General features: G+C 49.0%; 1 protein-coding gene across 1 annotated transcript in view; it reads left to right on the forward strand.

Moving 5' to 3' along the window:
• The window catches only part of COL15A1 (collagen type XV alpha 1 chain), a 117,977-nt gene that overhangs the window by 32,660 nt on the left and 64,445 nt on the right, over positions 1–20,872 (forward strand). Inside the window, exons 3-6 of the mRNA XM_002743145.7 lie at positions 9,071–9,618; positions 10,198–10,272; positions 12,057–12,137; positions 17,900–18,047. Of these exons, the coding sequence (XP_002743191.1) occupies positions 9,071–9,618; positions 10,198–10,272; positions 12,057–12,137; positions 17,900–18,047 (852 nt within the window). The remainder of the gene's footprint in view (positions 1–9,070; positions 9,619–10,197; positions 10,273–12,056; positions 12,138–17,899; positions 18,048–20,872) is intronic.

The raw sequence follows: 20,872 nt of genomic DNA on the forward strand, positions 1-20,872 counted from the left end.
GTTCCTTCACAGCGTTCCCTTGGCTCTGTGAATGTTTAGAGGAAGGGGGAATAACTTTGGCCCTTTTTGCAGCATGAGAGTGGGGCTCCCAAGTGTTGGGGTGCAGCTGAGCCAGACTGGAAAGATTCATATGTGAGAAGATGGGGAAGGGTGTTATCACTAGAAGGAACAGCATGAGTGAAGGCAAAGACAGGGCGAGGGGGAGAATGAGGAGATGAAGCAGAGGGATTCTGGAGTGGAATTTTGCTTTTATGCTGATGGCAGTGGGGAGCCATTGAAGGCTTTGGAGCTTGTAGTATGAGCAGATGACTGCTAATAGTTACCTAAATAGTGAGCTGCTTGAGTGCACATATTCCAGACTTAGCTCCATGTCTCTAGTACTCCACAAGGCACAATGTGGGGGCTTTAGAAATACGATCAAATTCATGATTTGGAAAAGTGAGTTGAAAGCCTCCCATCAGAAACGAAGCTATCTCTAAGCATTAATGAAGGGAGAGAATAAGACTGGTCAGATGTAGCCCAGGAGGTGTTTGAAAGCAGTGGAAATACATAGAATAAATCACAGTGGATGTGGCTCTGAGAGGCCATCTGGTCTAACTCTCTGATCGGGAAACTGAGGTCAGGGAGGGGGAACAGCTGGCCCAAGGTCACAGGCGAAACCTTGAACCTGAGTCCTGCCTCCCCTCCCTAGGCCTCTTGTTGCCCCATGGATTCATGCCTCCCAGATGGACTCCCTGGGCCAGTGGACCCAGCATCATTGAGATGGGAGGGAGCCTGGACTTTCAGGTGTTGGATGAGCATGCAGTGAGGTCATTGTGGGATGTCGGACTGGAGCCGAACCTCAGTGACTCTCACCAGGGCTGCAGACTGTGAGCCTGGCACCTTTGATTCTGGAATGCCTAGGATTTAGTTTAGCCAGCAAACACTTTCTGAGGACCTGCTCAGGGACAGAGCCTGAGTGTGGGGGAGACAGGGAGAAGTGGATCCCAGTTCCTACACTTAAGGAGGTTCCAAGATGGTAGGTCTGACACCTCTGTGATGTAATGCCATACATGCTACATAGAGTCAGGGCCAAGTGCAGGAGCAGGAATGCCCAGACTACCTGGTGGGGGAATCCAAGGAATCCTTGGAGGAGGTGGTGACATGCCCTGAGAAATGTGGAGCAGTTCCTCAGGTGGAGAGAACAGCATACACAAAGGCTCAGAGGTGTAAAAGGTAGGACCCACCTGGCCAACATGGTGAAACCCCATCTCTACTAAAAATACAAAAATTAGCTGGGCATGGTGGCATGTGCGTGTAATCCCAGCTACTCAGGAGGCTGAGGCAGGAGAATTGCTTGAACCCAGAAGGTGGAGGTTGCAGTGAGCTGAGATCGCACCACTGCACTCCAGCCTGGTGACACTCTGCCTTAAAAAAAAAAAAAAAAGTAGGACCTATTCAGAATACCTTGAGTTTGAGTTTTCCAGTACGGCAACTGCATGGGGAAATAGCAGGGTAACAATGATAGTGAAAGAAAAGGAAGCTACCATTTATTAAGTGCTATGTGTGCTAAGCAGTGTGCTAAACACTTTAGGTATATTATTTTATTTAAGTCACACAACTGTCCTCTGAGAGAGGTATTATTATCTGGGGATAAATGTGGGCTGCTTCCAAGAATCCTCAGGCTGGAGGGTTCCATGATCAGCCCCCACCAGCATGCTCCACGCCAATCCCCAATCCCCTCCAAAATGGTGGGATGCCTTCCCACCAGCTGTGATCTCCACCCTCCTCCCTTCCTGCCCAGCACAGAGCCATCCCAGGTCAAGCCCATGGACCCAGTTGCTGGGCCTGTTTGTCTTGGCTCCATGGCTTCTCCTCCCCTCCCTGGTGGCTGCCTGAGCAGGTGGCCCTCCTGCTGGAGGCCAAGGGAAATGAGCCAGCAGGCCCAGGCAACCATGAGGGAGCATGGGTCACTCCAGGCCAGGGGTCGTCCCCCACCATGCCATGCCATGGGACAGTGCATGTGGACGGATGTGGTGGGGGTTGCTGAGAGCAGGGCTGGGCTACCGGGCTGACTTGGGCTTGCTCTAGATTCATGGCTGGGCTCCCTCTTGGCGGACCTTGTGGAAACAAGGCCTGTGGGCCAGCGCCTATCCATGTGTCCTGTCTTGAATGGCTGAGGCCGAGGGGTCTGGAGGGCGGGTGTGTTAGGAAGGGATCTTTTTTGCAGACTTGGATTTTTGCTAAGCTTATACCTTGCATTTCCCATCTGTCATCTCATTGAATCCCCACATGGGAAGTGGGCAGGGGCCTCCCCTGATCACCAGGATGTCATCGCCCGAAGGCTTTGTGTTTGGTAAAGGGCAAAGGCAGGATCTCTTCACAGCTGTGTCCGAAGTGGAGGATGTTCTCTGCTGCAGGCTGCCTCCTTTGCCTCCTCTCCAGCTGACCTCCACCGGCCAGGGTCTGGAGAGGTCGGGGACCTCTCCAGTGGGACTCATGGTTCCAAGTCTCTGTCCACCCTTGCTTTGCTGCCCCATCTGTCACTTCCTGGCTGTGCCTCCTGGTCATGGAAGTCTCCCTGAACATCACTTTCCCATCTATAAAACAAGAATGTTGGATAGATTCATGAATTTTTGTTTTTAAGCAGACTCCTGGGCATAAGAATTCCCAGAATTGCCACGCACAAGCCTGGATCTACTGGCCATGGGACGCACTGGGCTGCTTTAAGCAATGAGCCTTCTGAGTGGGAGCCTCTCAGGCCCTTCCCCCAGTGTTCCCTGAACCCTACCTGGCCCTGGAGCCCCCAGAGACCACCACTTGGAAACAAGCCACAGGATGTGAAGCTCTGGCGCTTTTACTCTCTGTGGCACCAGCAATTTTCCCAGCTGAAAGAGGCTTCCCCCTCCTGCTCGCAGCAGGAGAGAGAGAGGAAGTAGAGGAAAAGCTTTTTACTGGATTGGATAAGTGAAGAAGAAAGCAGAGCGATCAGTAGGGCGTTTGTGGCTTTGTTTTGTTTTTATCTTTAAAGTGTGGAGGGGAGAAAAGAAATCTCAGTGGGATGTTTGCTTTTCTTTGTTTCTCTTCCTTCTGTCTTATTTCTTTCTGTACAAAGATAAGCTGTATCTGAGTAAGGAAAAGCAAGAATAGGTTTTATGATTTCTAAAAGTGGATCCGAGGAGTTAATCTCTTTAAAAATATGTAAATGTCTTTGCTTTTCATACCATGTATATGCTGTAATATAGAAAAAAGTATAAAAGAGTGTCCAGTGAAAAGCAGGTCTCCCAGCCCCCAGCCACCAGCTTCCTTCCCTGGAGACAACCCTGACCCCAGTTTCTTGTGCATTCTTCTAGAGATATTGTAATGTATGTATTTAAATATATCTTCTGTATTTAATTTATATTAGCACATATATTTCCAACTGATAGCAATTCAATTCTGTACCTTGTTACTTTGTCTGTTTTTACATAATACGTCTTGTTGATTGTTTCATATTGGTACATAAAGAATCACATCTTTTGAAAGCCTGGCTTGGATTTCACTGTGTGAACCTGTCATAATTTATTATTTTCTTAATCATTCCCAAAGATGGAAATTTTAGGTAAATTGAAACCACAATGCAGTGAATATTGTTGTACATATTTTGTGTTTCACATATGTAACTTTATCTGTTAAAAAAATCATAGAAGTCTGACTGCTGGGTCCATGAGTACATACGCATTTGTCGTTTTGATAAATGTTATCGAATTGCCTCCCACCACGTTATACCAATTTATGTTCCTGCCAGCCGCACAGGAGAGGGCCCGCTGCGTCAAACTCTTGCCAACACAGCATATTCCGATCTTTGCCAATCTGAAAGGGAAATGATATCTCTTTGTAATCTTAACTTGTCTTTCTCTCTTTATGAATGAGGTTAAATATTTTTATACTTTTAAGAGCCATTTTAATTTCTTTTACTGGGTCTAGAATTTCCTGTTCTTTGCCCATTTTTCTTTTGGGTATTCATTTGCTTTGCATATTAGAGAAATTAGTTTGTTGTCTGTGATCTGTGTAGCAGATACCATTTCATGGATTTGGGGGTTTCATCGACATTGTGGGGATTATCATTACTGTTATTTTTTGCCATGCAGAACTTTTTTACTTCTATGTGGTCAAATTTAACCAGATTTACCAACCTTTTAACTAAAATTAATTTCTGTTTTAAAGCAAGTTGTAAACTAGAGAGGATAAGCATTCAACTGAGAATCAAATCTGAATTCATGGCCAGCAAACACTTTCTTTCTCTCTATTAAGCTTAGTTTAGTCTTTTCTAAAACGAGGGGGTTGGATGCTGAGTGCAGGAGCTCACATCAGTAATCCCAGCACTTTGGGAGGCCGAGGCAGGATAATCACTTGAGTCCAGGAGTTCGAGACCAATGTAGGCAATATAATGAGACCTTATCTCTACAAAAAATGGAAAAATTAGCTGAGTATGATGCTGCATGCCTATAGTCCCAGCCATTTGGGAGGCTGAGAGGTGGAAGGATCATTTGTGCCTGTAGGTCGAGGCTGCAGTGAGCTGTGATCATGCCTCTGCATTCCCACCTGGGCAACAGAGCAACACTCTGTCTCATTAAAAAATAAAAATAAAAAAAGGGGATTTGACAATATGTACACATTCATTCATGAGCTCATGAGCCCTGGGCTGTTACTGAGAACACAGATGGCCCAATGGGAAGAGAGACAAGTGACCCAATGGTAACATGCAGGGGCTATGATAGAGGACCCCAGTGTGCACAGAGAGGGCTTCTAATGCAGCCCCCAGAGAGGATGGTGTGGGCATAGGAGGTGAAGCGAGATTTTAGGGGAAACGAGGAGGCCTGGGCTCATCGCCGGAGTCATTAAGGCAAAATAACTGGGCTGGGGTGGGGCAGATGGCAGAGAGGAAAGCATTCCTGGCAGGGGTGGGAGGCCCTGGGACAGCACCAGCCACTCTGGGGACTGTGTCAGGCATGTCAGGGAGTAGGGAGGGCAGCTGGGTCCTGCCACAAAGGGCCTCTTGGGCCAGGTGGCAGCCTGGTCAGCCCCAGCCCTGAGGGCCATGAATAATCATATTTCATAGAAGGCTTCTAAGTAGGACAGCAACAGGATCAGATGTGCTCTTTTGTCAACGGAGGGTTAATTATTTTCGTAAAAATTGTGTGAAATATTTTCCATGAAAGTTACCATAAAGAAAAATACAAGGAATGCTCATTTGAATAGCACCTAAACAATTAACACCGTCACTCCAGGCGAAAAGCCCCATGGACCTCTCCCAAATTGCATCTCTCTGCCTCCCCTAAATGTTGGCAAGAATACGCTGCTGCTGGGTGTGCAACATGTCACAGTTGCTTCAGAAAACAATTCTGCAACATTCAGGGAAGTTGCAGGTGCACATACCCATATTGTCCAATAATTCTACTTCCAGCTGGGGGAATTACCTGCACAGGTAAGCACGAGGAGATGTGTATAAGGGAGTCCATGGCAGTATCCTTTGTAATATTGATGGAAACCTCACTTTCCACCAACAGAAATGTGAATCAACCCATTGTGGCTTCTTTATATTGCAGAGTACTGTTGTGAAAATATAAGGTCAAGGCCGGATGCAGTGGCTCGTGCTGAAATCCTAGCCCTTTGGGAGGCCAAGGCTGGTGGATCACCTGAGCTCAGGAGTTTAAGACCAACCTGGCCAACATGGCGAAACCATGTTGAAACAGATAGAGTTGTATCAGGTGACCTCTGGGGTTCTTTTCTAAACCAGCAAGTCTAGGATGACAATGATGATGATGATGATATCTACCTTTTTTTTTTTTTTTGAGACAGGTCCTACTCTGTCACCCAGGCTGGAGTGCAGTGGTGCAATCTTGACTCACTGTACCCTTGACCACCCAGGCTCAAGCAGTCCTCTCACCTCAACCTCCTGGGTAGCGGGGACTACCGGAGCACACCACCACCACAGGTGCACACCACCTGGCTTTTTTTTGTTGTTTTGTAGAGATGAGGTCTCACTATGTTGCCTAGGCTGGTCTTGAACTCCTGAGCTCAAGCAATCTGCACTCCTTGGCCTCCCAAAGTGTTGGGATTACAGTTGTGAGCCACAGTGTGTCCAGCTATGATATCCACCACTTTTTTTTTTTTTGAGACGGAGTTTCGCTCGTTACTCAGGCTGGAGTACAGTGGTGCAATCTCGGCTCACCGCAACCTCTGCCTCCTGGGTTCAGGCAATTCTCCTGCCTCAGCCTCCTGAGTAGCTGGGATTACAGGCACACGCCACCATGCCCAGCTAATGTTTGTATTTTTAGTAGAGACAGGGTTTCACCATGTTGACCAGGATGGTCTCGATCTCTTGACCTCGTGATCCACCCGCCTCGGCCTCCCAAAGTGCTGGGATTACAGGCTTGAGCCACCACGCCTGGCCGATATCCACCACTTTTTAAGCATTTTCCATGTGCCAGCTCTTTGTATTATGTCCTTTAATCCTCACAATGATCCTCTGGGCTAATTGCTCACCTTCTTTTAAATTTAATTTTAAACAAAGATAGCATAAAATTTGCCATTTTAACCATTTAACCACCAAGTGCCTTATATTATTCTTTATACTGTATTTTTGTTTAACCTAAATATTTCATAGTAATTGAGGTTAGTGCTGGCGGTGAGCAGCCTTCTCTGTGAGTGTTGTGGAGTCGAGGTGGGGGCTTGGCAGTCGGGGCGTCTCCCTCTCGCAGCCACCAAGTACATGTGGGAAATTTGAGTTCCTGGACCACCTGGAGTCTTGACTGCACCCTTCTTGCTGCTGAAGGGTCATTGATGTGGTAGGCAGACTAGGTGGAGCCCCACCCACAACCCCCATAGAGACTCCCCGATCTCAGCGAGGCTGCGACATTGAATCAGCCAGAAATCACACCAGCCATGGCTCGAAAATTTCTTGCCTCTTACTAGCTGGGTAACCTTGGGCCAGTCAGCTCATCTTCCCAAGCCTCAGTTATTCATCTGCAAAATGGGATAATAGCAGTTAATTTCCAGGGCTGCTGTGAGGACTAAGTAAAATTATATACGGAAACCACGTTGTTACTCCACTTTATAAGGGAGCTCAAAGGCACAGAGGCAGGTTCCCATGTCAGCCTCACTTTCCTGGTCAGTGCTGCAGGAGTGATCATCACTGCCCATTGACCTCTGGAGGTTGTTCAGTGGATATAATAAAAATAAAGAATAGCGAACGTTTGTTGCATTGCTACCGTTATTTGGGTTTCCATGGATTTAGCCATTCTCTTGGAGCTCATTCTAGTGTCTTGTATGATAGAGGAAGACACTCAGACTTGGAGTGGTTCAGTGACTCACTCGAGGTCACATAGCTACTTAGCTGTGTCCTGTAAGACAGTGGCAAGTTGGGTAAACTGGAAAACAGGCTGAGTCCTCAGGTAGGGCTTTTCTTAAAGGGGCCCTCGAGTGTTTGGGGTTTTCTCTGGAAATCAACCCGCCAAGTCCCCAGAGACCACTGAGGTTCTCAGTGGCCTCTGGCCTTTGGCTGTAACCAACACAGCCACCAAGTGAGTCTGCCCTACCCTCTGGCCTCCAGAAGAGGACACTGCTCGATTCTGATCCTCACTCATTTCAGTTCTCCTTATCTGGTTGAATCCTCAGGATCCGGCTTCTCTTCCGAGGCCAAGGGGAGTGACTTGTCTGTTGTCCTGGCTGCAGAGGTCTCATACCCCTCTCCCTGGGACCTGCTGCCTTCCTAGTTCACTGCTGGGACCTTGGACACAAACTCAGGAGTGGGTGCATGTTGCTGCAAGCCATTCTGCAGTCTTTTCCTGAGGAAAATAGTTGGATGCACCAACATTCTTGAGCCTGGGGTCCTTTTCAGGACACCATAATGGAGCTCAGTCATTTCTCCCAGCAAGGTGTGGTGGCATAGACTCTGGGGTCAGATGCTCTGGGTTTTGAAATCTGTGTACGACTTACCTTAAGCAAATTTGTTAATTTATCTAAGCCTCAGTTTTCTTGGAAGTAAGAGGGGAATAAGAGTACCTAACCTCACTGGCTTGTTGTGAGGATTACACAAGCTAATGTATGTCTAATGTATGTACAGAGCTTAGAGCAGGGCCTGGTACAGAGAGAACTTAGGGAATGTGGATGATGGTGGTGGTGATGATGATGATGATGATGGTGGTGGTGGCAGTGATGTTAAAGATGATGACAATGACACAAATTTCAGTTGTCCTGAGGCTTTGGACAACTGAAATTTGACAACTGAAAATCAGTTGTCCCTGATTTTCCCCTTACACTTGCTTGAGGTACTTAAACGATAGACCTCATTCAAAACAAAACAAACCTATCCATTTTTATTTTAAGGGCTCTCACTCTGTCACCCAGCCTGGAGTGAAGTGGTGCGATCTCAGCTCACTGCAGCCTCTGCCTCCTGGGTTCAAGTGATTCTCCTGCCTCAGCCTCCCAGGTAGCTAGGATTATAGGCATGCCCTAGCACGCTCGGCTAATTTTTCTATTTTTAGTAGAGATGGGGTTTCACCATGTTGGCCAGGCTGGCCATGAACTCCTGACCTCAAGTGATCCACTCACCTAGGCCTCCCAAAATGCTGAGATTACAGACGTTAAGCCACCATGCCTGGCCCCTATTCAGTTTTATAGTGGGGGAAAAAATCTCCAAGTTGATGGGGGAACATCATGTATTCCAGGGATTATTCATAAATGTTTTCCAAACTGCGGGTCATGAACCATTAGTGGGTTAGAAAATCAATTTAGTAGTTCATTTCCAGCATGTTTAAAAACAAAACAGAAAAAGAATAATTAAATGGAAAAAACATATTTGAGGGCCTGGTGAGTATTAAAAGTCAATAATGTTTTATGAAACTTTTATTTGTCTACACGTGTATATTGGGTTGCAATGTAAATACATTTCTTATTGTGGGTCATTGTCAAAAACATTTGAAAAACACCATTTTGGAACTACAGTTTCAGTGGGGTTCCTGAGTGATCTCGTTTCATCAGTTCTTCCTCATTTTCAAGCATAGTGGAATACACCTGTAAAGCATGACCTCTCTCTCCATCCCTGCAGAGTCAGCTTCCCAGGGTCACCTGGACCTCACGCAGCTCATCGGTGTTCCGCTGCCCTCCTCTGTATCCTTTGTCACAGGCTATGGTGGCTTCCCAGCCTACAGCTTCGGGCCTGGTGCCAATGTCGGCCGCCCAGCCAGGACCCTCATCCCAGCCACCTTCTTCAGGGACTTCGCCATTAGTGTCACAGTGAAACCCAACAGCACCCGTGGTGGCATGCTCTTTGCCATCACTGATGCCTTCCAGAAGGTCATTTACCTGGGCCTGCGGCTCTCAGGTGTGGAGGACGGCCAGCAGCGGATCATCCTCTACTACACAGAGCTGGGCTCCCATGTGTCCCAAGAGGTTGCTGCCTTCTCGGTGCCCATGATGACCCACAGGTGGAACCGCTTCGCCGTGATTGTCCAGGGTGAGGAAGTGACCCTCCTCGTAGACTGTGAGGAGCACAGCCGCATTTCCTTCCAGCGGTCCTCCCAGCCTTTGGCTTTCGAGTCCAGCGCTGGAATCTTCGTGGGCAATGCAGGAGCTACAGGGCTCGAGAGATTTACTGTGAGTCAAAGTCCCACTCCAGGCAGATCAGGGAGGTGGATGGATAGAGACTCACCATGCAGTAAATGGAGCAACTATTATTGTTACGATTTTATTTTTATGTCCTCAAAGAAGTGTGCATGTTATGGTGAGAAAGAACGCTAGGCCTGGAACCCCAAAACCTAGATATCCATCCTCAGTTTTCAACTCAGCTTGTAGATTTGAGATAGTTATCTGAATTCTCTGATCCTCTCAGTTTTCTTATCTGTAAGTAGAAATAAGAAAACCTACCCCACAGACTTCTAGGTCAAATAAGCTAACCTGGACACAGGAGGCTGCTGTGGTGTCCACACAAGCACAGTGCTCCCCAAGGACCTCTCTGGCCCAGGGGTCATTATGATACTGGCCCAAGGAGAGTCCCCTCATAACTGAGAGTGGGCCAGGAAGTGGTCCGGCTTTGTCACTGAGGCCACAGGCAGTATATCCTCATTCTCATGCTTCTACTTGTTCTTCTCCGTTACAAAAACAATCATGTCTTCCACTGGCAGTCATGCTGTGAACATGCACACCGTGGATTCTGATCCCTCTCTTTTCCCCCAGGGCTCCATCCAGCAGCTCACCGTGCACCCTGACCCCAGGACTCCTGAGGAACTGTGTGATGCCGAAGAGTCATCGGTGAGCTCCCCCATACCCCACAGTGGGCCTTGCAACCCAGCATCCGGGCGGCCTGGGGAGGGCTGGATGCCCAGACAAGTGGCGTGGAGTTTTTGAAACCTCTCATTTTGGCAAGCGCTGCCTCAAGTCCTATTTTGGGCTTTTGGCGTGGTTTCGCTTTTGCAAGAGCTTCAGCCGTCTCTGGTGCGGGGAGCTGTGTTTCTTATGAGGTGTCAGGATCTTCCATGGCTGTGGCCTTCAGTGGCCTGCTTTCCAGCCTTCTTGCCAAGAAATGGTGTCAGGATTCTAAAATCAAAGTTAAAATGAGATATTCTAGGAGTAAATTTCTATAAAAACAATCCTCAACTTAGCTTTTATACTTGGCAAATGAATTCACTCCTAAGCTGGGGATGGAGTTGTGGGGAGGAGGAAAAAAAGATGACTCCTTCCACGCTCTCTCCTTCCCTTCCTCTAAGGGTGGACTGAGCACCTGCTGGGTGCCATTCCTGGGCAGGTGCTGGAGATAAAGGAATAAACTGGGAACTGTCCCGCTGCTCAAGCTGCTCATACACACTCCCATACCCAAATATGATGACAGAGCTGAGCGTGATGGGAACACGGGAGGTCCACAAACCCAAACTCGACATGTCAGGTGGGAGCAGGAAGAGGAAAGAGGAGGAACTCGAAGTGAGTTAGGGAGCAGGTAATGCCTGACCAATGACAAGCAAGGGCGAGGCCTCCCAGGGAGAAGGGGTCCCAGGAGGCAGTCAGAGGTGTGCAGAAGGTAGCACATTCTGCAATTCCTATTGTTCTTCGGGTGGCATCAACCCCACAACAGAACCCAAATTGATTTTGTTAACTTCGTAAAAAACAAAATGCTGTCAATTCCACTGGAAAGCCCGAGAGGTGGAATTTGGGCCCGTGAGAAGGCCTGTGTTCCGTGAGCCAGTGGTCGCAGCCGTCAGTCATGTGACGCTGAGTAGCGTAGTCTCATGTTCGCCTCTGCATTGCCATTAATACTGAAAAAGTAGAAACAACCCAACAGTCCAAGAACAAGGGATTGGTTACAAAATCACGGCACTCGGGCTCCTTGTCGGCCTTTAGGAGGCTAATTAGAAAGACTAGGTAGCGACAGGAAGTCATGCCTTGGCTGTAATGGTTCCCAGAGCAACATTCCAATGACAGCCTCACAAAGGTTGGGAGAGTGGTGGGGACCTGGATAGAATGAAAGTTAGTATGTTAAAGAGAGTGTGAAATGATTGTGTATTTTGTTTGAGCAATAAAATGTGGAAGGAAATAAAATGAATAACCAGGCCAGGAGCAATAACTCATGCCTGTAATCCCAGCACTTTGGGAGGCCAAGGTGAGTGGATCACTTGAGGTCAGGAGTTCAAGACCAGCCTGGCCAACATGGTGAAACCCAGCCTCTACTAAAAATACAAAAATTAGCCAGGCATGGTGGCGCATGCCTGAGGCTGGGGCAGGAGAATAGTTTGAACTCAGGAGGCAGAGTTTGCAGTGAGCAGAAATCATACCACTGCACTCCAGCCTGGGTGATAGAGTAAGAGAGACCCTGTCTCAAATAAATAAATAAATGAATAAGTCAAACGACCAAGCATGCACACTGCACACACACTGTCTCCTTAACCCCATTCTGTCTCTGTCTCTGATAGACGCACACACATGCACACGTCGTTCCTCTATAGGAGAGCTGGTTTGTCAGTTTTTGTGACTTTCCCAGTTGTTTAACTCTTATGGGCCCTGCCTGCTCTACCTGGTATGTGGCACGGCTTGTCTCCACACAGGCATCTGGAGAAACCAGTGGGCTGCAGGAGACAGACGGAGTAGCTGAGATCTTGGAAGCCATCACCTACACTCAAGCCCCGGTGAGTGCTGGGATGCTGTGCCATGTGATCTTGGTCAGCTTTTAGCCGGCTGAGAATTACTGGAGGGGGCCCAGAGCCCTGGGTCTGACCTCTCTGTTTTCAGACCTGTGAGCTTAATCGTTGACTCATCTGGGGAGGTCAGGAAAGTCCCAGCCAATGGGCATTTTGCAGTATCCTCAAGTGAACTGGAACACCAGCTACCTCAGTGCCACCCTGTGCTTGTGACCATGAGAGGGCTGTCAAGGGCAAATGTTGTGCTCTTTTGCTTTGTAACCTTGGGTAAAAACCCTGTGACCTTGGGTAACTTACTAAACCACTCTGAACCTCGACTCTTCTTCCAAGAGTGTGATTCTAACAGTCCTATCTCATAGGGTTGTTTCCAGGGTTAGATGATGAAGTGCAGGGACAAGCCTTAGCCCAGCACCTGGCACGAGGGAAATGGCCCTGAACGATGGCTGTTGTTGCATTTGCTCAGGGCTCCAGCTGTGAAAACAAGTCAGACCCTCAATCTTGTGAGTCACAGAGTCCCCCAGGGAGCTCAATTCTGGTGAATGAGAAAGGCAATCCTAATTTCCAGTGGCCTGGACTTCCTCCCTCCTGGGAATGCACCCTGTGGCTGAGACGTAGAAGTGGTTTTGAAAGCACTGAGTCAGATTGTGGGGACACCCAGAGCCCATTTTTAATGAAAACAGCAAGCAGCAGTGGAGTCTCTAAACACAGCAGAGCTTCAGCCATCTCCTTGCCTGGTCAGGCTACTCTCTAAGGTCATCTCTAATGGAAGAAATCAGGGAGATGGAAATAAGGCAGTGGCTGGAGATTCCAGACCTCAGGCAGCAGGGCTGTGGATGCAGCAGAATGGAACTATAGTCTGTTAGCACTGGAGGGACTTAAAAGTCCTTCTGTACCTCTCCTTCTGTACAGAGAAAGACACTGACTAAAGGGTGTATGGGCAGGACTGGGGTAACAGCATGAGTCTCCTGATGCCCATCCATGGGGTTACGGCCTGGGCGGTGTTGGACAAGTCCATTCCCAGGATGGTGGCCAACTCTTGGCCAGCTGGCATGGAGGAAGTCAAGGGTCCAAGGAGCCTGCCTACCTGGTGATTGGGGAGGGCAGCTGCTCTGGGTGGTGTGACCATGCTGTGTGCCCATCAGCCCTCGGCCATCCCACTGGCATGTCCCGACATGGGACAGCAAGGCACAGAGTGGATTTCATATCTGATGCTGCCCTGTGCACGGGTTCACAATTCATAGCGAGGCCAGCTCAGGCAGAGGTGCCAATAGCCCAAGGTGGCTCCAAGAGAGGGACAGGAAAGGGGAGTGGTGTTTGAGCCTGAGATGATTGCAGGGACGGGAGTAGGGCAGAGAAGCTTGGGAGGGGGCACTGGAGCCAGGCAGCTTTGGACAGAGGTAGAGAAGTGGGAGGGAAAGGAAGAGAACTGGCATTTCTTGACACCTCTGTGTGCCTGGGGGCTATTGTTGTATACATGACTTCACTTTTATTTCTTGCCACCCTGCAAAGTAAATGGCATCAGCCCCATTGTGCAGATTCAGAAATGAATGCCCAGGAGGTTGGGCAGCTCTGCCAGGGTCACAGGGTTGTGAAGTCAGGACTCAAGCCAGGCCCCACGGACTCCCCGGCTGGGGACTCTCCCCAGGACTGTGGCACTGCAGGCACCGGCGCAGATGTGGGGCACGTGTCAGCCAAGGAGGGCTGTGAAATCAATCCCCAGACTATCTGGAGAAGTGAAAAAGAAAGAGTTGTTTGTGATTTGATGGACTTGGTGGCCTCTGGGGAACCTCAAACACTTTCTTTCCTGGATTCCCCAGCCCCACTTTCCTCAGTGGTTTTACGGGAATTGGTGCAAATCAGTGTCCCACCAAGCGTGAATCCCAGCTATGCCACTTACTAGCTCTTGACCTCGAGCAAGTGACTGAAGCTCTCCAAGGCTCAGTTTCCTCCTTGGTTACAGTAGAACGGATCTGCCTCAGGATTAGTGTGAGAATTAGATGAATTGCCCTGTGCAAAATGCTTGGCTGGTGCTAGTTGTTGCTATTGTTGACAGATGGGTTTGTTGCGAGGATTAACGGAGGCGATGCCATGTGTCAGAGCCCAGCTCAGGGATAGACTCAGCACCAGGCATAGTGCAGAGGCCTCGTTCCTCCTGGGGCTTCCTGGTTGGCTGGTGGCTGGGGCTGACAGGCATGCCAAACCCCTGTGGCTGCCTTCAGTTAGAAGGGGATTCCCCTGGTCTGTGCCTCCAGGCCTGGCGGTCCTGACCTTAACCTGTCTGTTGCCAATCATCAGAATGCTTTCCCTGTCCGCCTGACTGTCTACGCCACTGTTCATGCTCTCCATGTGCTTCCATTTCCTTTAGTCTCATTTGCAGAGAGGTGTTAGGGGTCTCTTCTGCATAGGAGAGCAGTGGAGCAGTGGGGACGGTTACTGGACACCACCCAGCCTGAAGATGGCAGAGCCAGGTCTTCAGCTCAGGGTCCAGGGTGCACTCCGTCATGCCACCCCTGAGCTGGGGACTTCCACCTTTTAACATCTCCTGGAAGGGCTTTATGGCTTTTTTCGGCAGCCACCCTCCAGGATGGGGAATTTCCCTCTTCAGCTCAGACAGTCCCTGCTTGTCTGTCTGGCTTCTTTCTTGGAATGAATCTCACTTCCTCATCCTCACCCTTTCCAGCCTGCCACCCTTTGAGACACCAGCTGTCGCCAGTGAACTGAATTGCTGACTTTCTGAGTGGTCAGGGACTAAAAAGGCTGCCCCTCCTCGCCCTCTTCCCCATTTAGGGTAGGGGTCCCTTCGATCCAATTCTTTGTATTTTCAGAAAGTTCTGTTCTGTTGAAATTAACATCCCTATGGTTCTCAGCCCTGGCTGTGCATCAGAGTCATTTGTGTGTAAGTGTGTGTCAGGGGTGGGGGTGGCGTCAGGGGGTGGGGCGGCACTGTGTGTAGAGGTTGGTCTTTAAAAGCAGATTCTTGCCGGGGAAGCAGACCTGAATGTTCAGCTTCAGTAGGTCTGGAATGAAAGATCCTAAGAATCTGTATTGACAAAAAGCTCCGCAGGTGATTCTGGTCCTCAGCCAGGGCCTCTTTCCCAACCACACCCAGATGCTCACAGTCCCCTGGACAGACTGAGCACTTTCTCCCCTCCATCGCGTCTTAGTTCCTGTGGTTTGGTTTGCCTGGAGGGGCCCTCCCAGCCCCGCTTTCTGCCTGGCAAGTTCCTACTTAGCCTTGAGGATCCAGTCCACATCCTCTCCTGGGAGGCCGTTATTTAGCGAAGTCCCCTCCTCACACTTGGCTCTTACTCCTGCAATCCCATGCGTCACACCGAATCGTGGTTTGCTGTGTCTGGTCCTCCTCCATCATTTGACAGCTTGAGGACAGACACGCTGTCTTAGTTATTCATTTCTGTGTCCCCAGGGCCCAGCCAGGAACCTGGCACACAGTAGGGCCTCTGGAAATATGTGTAGAATGAGTAAATCTGATTGTGTGGAGGTGATCCTGGGCTCAGCAAATTGCAACATTTTTAATAACAAGTCTTTGGACTTGAGATTCCTATTTTGCCACGGGCCACACTGGATCCCCATCCATGTTGACCTCTAAAAACCAAAGCCACCTACTTGAGGCAGGTCCCCTGACGCTCGCTTCTGAGGGTCAGCTCACCAGAACCTCGCCCTGCCCTTGCAGGGGTTAGGATGCCTTGTTGGGAGTTCAACAAAAGAAGTTTTTGGCTGAAGGTGGGATCCATGCCACCTTCAGCCGCCCTGAGTTACAGAGCTCAGCCCACCATCCTGTTGTCTTCCTGTGTTTCCTGAACCCTCAACTGCCTGGCCTGCTTCATCCCAAAGCCCAAATGCCTTATAGAGCACCTTTGCTACTAGCTACCTGCAGGCTTACTCCAGACTAGAGAGGAGCATTCAGGGGCTTGAGCATTGGTTCCTGAACCAATGATGGAGTGGCTTCGGCCCTGATCCCTCACAGGGAGAGGAGAGGAACTTCTTGGGCAGGGGTCTTTATCTACCCCGCTAGATCAACATCCATCTGGGTGAAATGGGGACATCCCACCTGGTCTTGTTCGCAGTCTCCCCTGGGGTGGTACCTGCTTTCTGTTTCCACCATTGCCCTCATTCCTGCGTTGTGGACTTCCTTAGTGCCACCCCCCAGTCACCTGGCATAAGCCTCAGCTCCCCTGGTCCATGATCACACTGCCACCAATGTGGACTCCCTCAGACACACAGCTGACCCCACCACACCTTAGCCCAATGCTCCCCAGTGGCTGCCTGTGGCCCTTGGGTTCAAGCCCATTCTTCTTCCCATAGAACCAGCCCCTCCCTCTCCCTGCCTCCCTGGGCTCTGTTCTGCTGCTTTCCTCCTCAAGCCCTGGGCTCTTTCCAAGCTCAAGTTGCCAGGCCCTGACCTCCATCAACCCTCCACCCCTATGTTCTGAAACCTGCTCATCCTCCAAGGCCCAACTCCTTAAAGCCTTTCCTCCCACCTCCAGCCAGAAGATTCTGCAGTACCATAGAATCCACAGTGATTGTCTCTGGGTGTTAGGACTCAACGTGATTTCTCTTTTTGCTCATCTGCACTTACAGTGTTTTCAGTAATGAATAAAGGTTTGCTTAGCCCTTCATTGCCTTTTCTATTTCCTGCCTTCGAGTAGTTCTTATTGTCCTCATTTTTATAGAGGAGGAAGCTGAGGTTCAGTGAAGCTCCGTGACTTGCCCAACATAATTGAGCTTATAAGTGGAGTGCTGGGATTTGATCCAGGTCTGACTATAAGAGCTGAGCTATTAAATTCTAAATTATGGGGCTTCTAAGAAACTTCCTTGTTTGATGGACAGCAAATCAGAAATTTATTGAGTTGCTAGATTCTGGCATTAAGGAAGTAACCTTTTGTTATTAGTCAGGATAGGTAAGTGATGCTGCAGTAACAAATTAACCTTAAAACCTTAGTGCCTTAACAAAACAAAGATTGGTTTCTTGTTCATACCACGAGTTCAACAGTGATCAGCAGGATTCTTCCACACATCGCCCCCTGCAGCCCCTCAAGCTTAGAAAGTGATGAGGCTATGTGAATGCTGACAGGCCCTGTGTCTCATGAGCTGCTGCTTGGGTCTAGGTGTGATGTCATGACTTTTGGAGCTCGTGCCAGGATTTCTGCCCAGATCTCTGAAGTGCTGTGTGTTTCTGTTGGGTTTTCATTTGTTTGTTTTTCTCTAGTTGGTAAAGTGGGTTAAGATACTGACTGGCTTTGGGAAAGCTATACAGATGCTGAAGTTTCCTTGGAAGGAACCATCCCACCTTTCATTTTCATGGGTGTTTATGACTAGTGCCCATCTGGCATTGAATTTATATGCAGTTTATTGAGTGCAGCCTGGTTCATTCATTTGTTCATTAATTCATTCAATCATTCCCTCATCTAACAGATCTTTACTGGATCTGTTAGCCTCTGGCTGGCCTGGGATTTGGGAATCACAGAAATGTGGTCCCTGTGCTCAGAGAGCTTTGGCTGAGATGAATAGTCTCACTGTCAACTGAACAGAATCTGATGCTCTCTAGCAGGCACCTCTTTTAGGCCCTGAGAGGTATAGCCATCGCCCAGGTACACACCAGGCAGAGCCAGTCTTTCCCCTTGGTTTATTCAGCATCCTGTGGATTATTATCTTCTCCAATGAAATTCAATGTCATTTCTTCTGCTTTACTGCCAAGTAAATCATTTTGCATCTAATTTTCCCCCCTTCAGCCTGAAGAAGCAAAAGTTGAACCCATAAACACACCTCCAACTCCATCCTCCCCCTCTGAGGACATGGAACTTTCCGGTGAACCTGTACCTGAGAGGACCCCGGAAACCACCAACATGAGCATCCTCCAGCACAGCAGCCCAGAACAAGGCAAGTCCGGATGCACATGCCTACATAGCTGCCTTTTATTGGGTGATTACTATGTGCCAGCCAGGGCCACGCATGTAACATACAGCATCTCATTTAACCATCCCCCCAATCCTTTAAGAAAGGGTGAGAACCACCCTCATTTTACAGACAAGATGAGGAAATTGAGCCATGGAGAAATTAACCCAGCCAGGAGCAAACGGCTTGTGAATGGCAGAGCTGACATTTGATCTCAGATAGCAGAGCTTCTGACCCCCAGATCTGGAGCTTCTAACTCCCAGACTCCACCCCTTCTGGGGTTTAACAGAAAAGTTTATAATAATCCTGCTGTTTGTTGAATACCTTCGGTATGCCAAGTGTTTGGATATTTTGTCTCCAACACTGACAGCATACCTCCTACTCGGTAGGACTAGCCACTATTTTATAGGTGGAAAAACTAAACACTTGGAAGAGCTAAGTCCAGAGTCCCCACCCTTTCTGACTTTTACCACAAACACCCCAACTCTCAGAGGATCAGCTAAACTCTGGTGTGGCACAAGTGAGAAGCTGATGGCCAGAGAGAGGCTGGTTACCCAGCAAGGCAACAGCAGCGCCTAGGAGGATAGCTGGTCCCCTGGCTGCCCATCCAGAACTCTGGCCCTTGCCTCTTGTCCCCCGACCTGTGCACAGGAGCACTGGTAAAAGCCCAGACATGAAACACTGGCCCCCAGGCACTCGCTTGGCATATGCCCAAACCCTGAGATTGCTTGTGGTTTCTGCCATTTCACAGAAGGGCTATCACTTCAGACTGAAGATGTGGGTATCAGATCATTCCTGGCAGCACTGTTCTTAGGAACGAAAACAACCCAAACTGCCCGCAGTAGGGATTGGTTGGACGAATTCTATTTCATTCATACATATAAACATTGGTGATACAGAAGATTTAATGACCCAGGGACATGTTTGTGATATGATCCCCCAAAAAAGCAGATTCTAAAACTATGTGTCTATGACCCTAATTTTGAAAATGTTATTTATATCTATTTACATATAGCTATGTAGAGCAATGTGTGTGTGTGTATTAGATATACCACATATTAGATGTAATATTCATCAAAATATTACGAGCAGTTATCTCTGGGTGGTAGGATTGTGGATGGTTTTTACTTTATTGTACTTCTGTATTTTATTAATATAAGTCTTCTACAATAATATTTATCACTATCCTTTTTGCTTCTGCCATCACTTAATAAGTGTTATTTTAACACCTAAATCTGGGGAGTCTGTGGGTCAGAGAAGGTATAGAGTATTGGACAAAAAAAAGTAGGATGATTTAATAACATCATGACACAGCCAAGGAGGCAGGGAGTTACTGTGGAAATACTGCCCGCTGGGGAGAGTCAGACAGTTTGGAAGGCGGCCCTGCTCAGCCCCCTATTTGCTGTCGGCCTGGGGCAAGTTTCTGATCAGTTTCCAAGCTTCAGATTCCTTAGCTGTCCTCTGGGAGCCTGAATAATCCCCAGTGCTGGGTGGATGAGAAGACTGAATCTAGCCGCGGTTGTGGAAGTGGTTTCTGAATTGCGAATGCTTTTCTCAGGGGTGGAATTAGGATCTCTGAGCAAGGGGCAAGGCGAAGGGGCTGGGGCCAGGGCTTTCCTAGAGTGAGGAGATGAGGTCCACGTGGAGACCAGCTTCCATCCTAAGGAAGCTCGCTGTTCCGGGAATCAGCCACATTCCTTATCTAGCAGACAAAAGGTCAATCGGAAGCAACGGAGCTGACCAAAGTATTCCTTTTCTTCTTGATGTGTAGACAGCCCCTAATATTTGCATTCGGCGCTTCCCTGACACCATCTTGGCCGGTAGAAGGGGCCACCCACTCCTTCGTCCCAGAGGTCCCGTCTTGGAGGCCAGGCAAAAGGCTGCTTGCATGGCACCCCCTGGTGGTCAGAGCAGGGAGGACGAGCGTGCACGACCCGTGCCAGCTGTTGTTCCATCACTGGGTGGGACAGGAGTGGGGAGTGGGGACAGAGTCCTGTGGAGGATTTGGCACCACTCCCAGCGTGATTGTGACATGGGACCTGCGTAAGCACAGCGTGTGTGGGAAGAGCTGGCCCGGGGAGAGGCTGACCTGGCTTCAGGGCCCTTCCCAGCCTCAGTCTCATTCCCAGGGTTAATACAGGGGTGTTAAGTGTGGATCCGGCAGGACACACCTGCCATGGGGTGATAGTACAGAGGCTGAAACTGTGGGATTTCCATTCAGGATATGCCCACCTGCAGGACGGCGGTGGGAGGGGTCCCGGTGTGCAGGACAGGTGGACCAGCAGGAGGGTTACTGGAGGGAGAGCATGGGACACACTTGCCATGGGCCTAGCCATAACAGGTGTGCAGTCATGGTAGTACAGCTTCTTCTATTTTTTTTTTTTTCTGCTCTCTCCCCCAGGCTGGATTGCAGAGCCTCCTAAGCATGAGCTCCCACCTCAGGCTCCTGAGCAGCTGGATCTACAGGTGCATGCCGCAATGCCTGGCTAATTGTTTTGATTTTTTGTAGAGATGGGGTCTCATTATGTTGCCTGGGCTGATCTTGAACTCCTGAGCTCAAATAATCACCTCACCTCAGCTTCCCAAAATACTGGGATTACAGGGATCACACACCATGCCCAGCCAATGAATAACTTTTCTTTGTTTCAAAATTACATTTGCTTTTTTTTTTTTGAGATGGAATCTCACTCTATTGCCCAGGCTGGAGTACAGTGGTGCAGTCTTGGCTCACTGAAATCTCTGTTTCCCAGGTTCAAGTGATTCTCCTGCCTCAGCCTCCCAAGTAGCTGGGATTACAAGCATGTGCCACC

The sequence above is a fragment of the Callithrix jacchus genome, chromosome 1, assembly GCF_049354715.1.
Source record: "Callithrix jacchus isolate 240 chromosome 1, calJac240_pri, whole genome shotgun sequence".
NCBI classification, from domain to species: domain Eukaryota; kingdom Metazoa; phylum Chordata; class Mammalia; order Primates; family Cebidae; genus Callithrix; species Callithrix jacchus.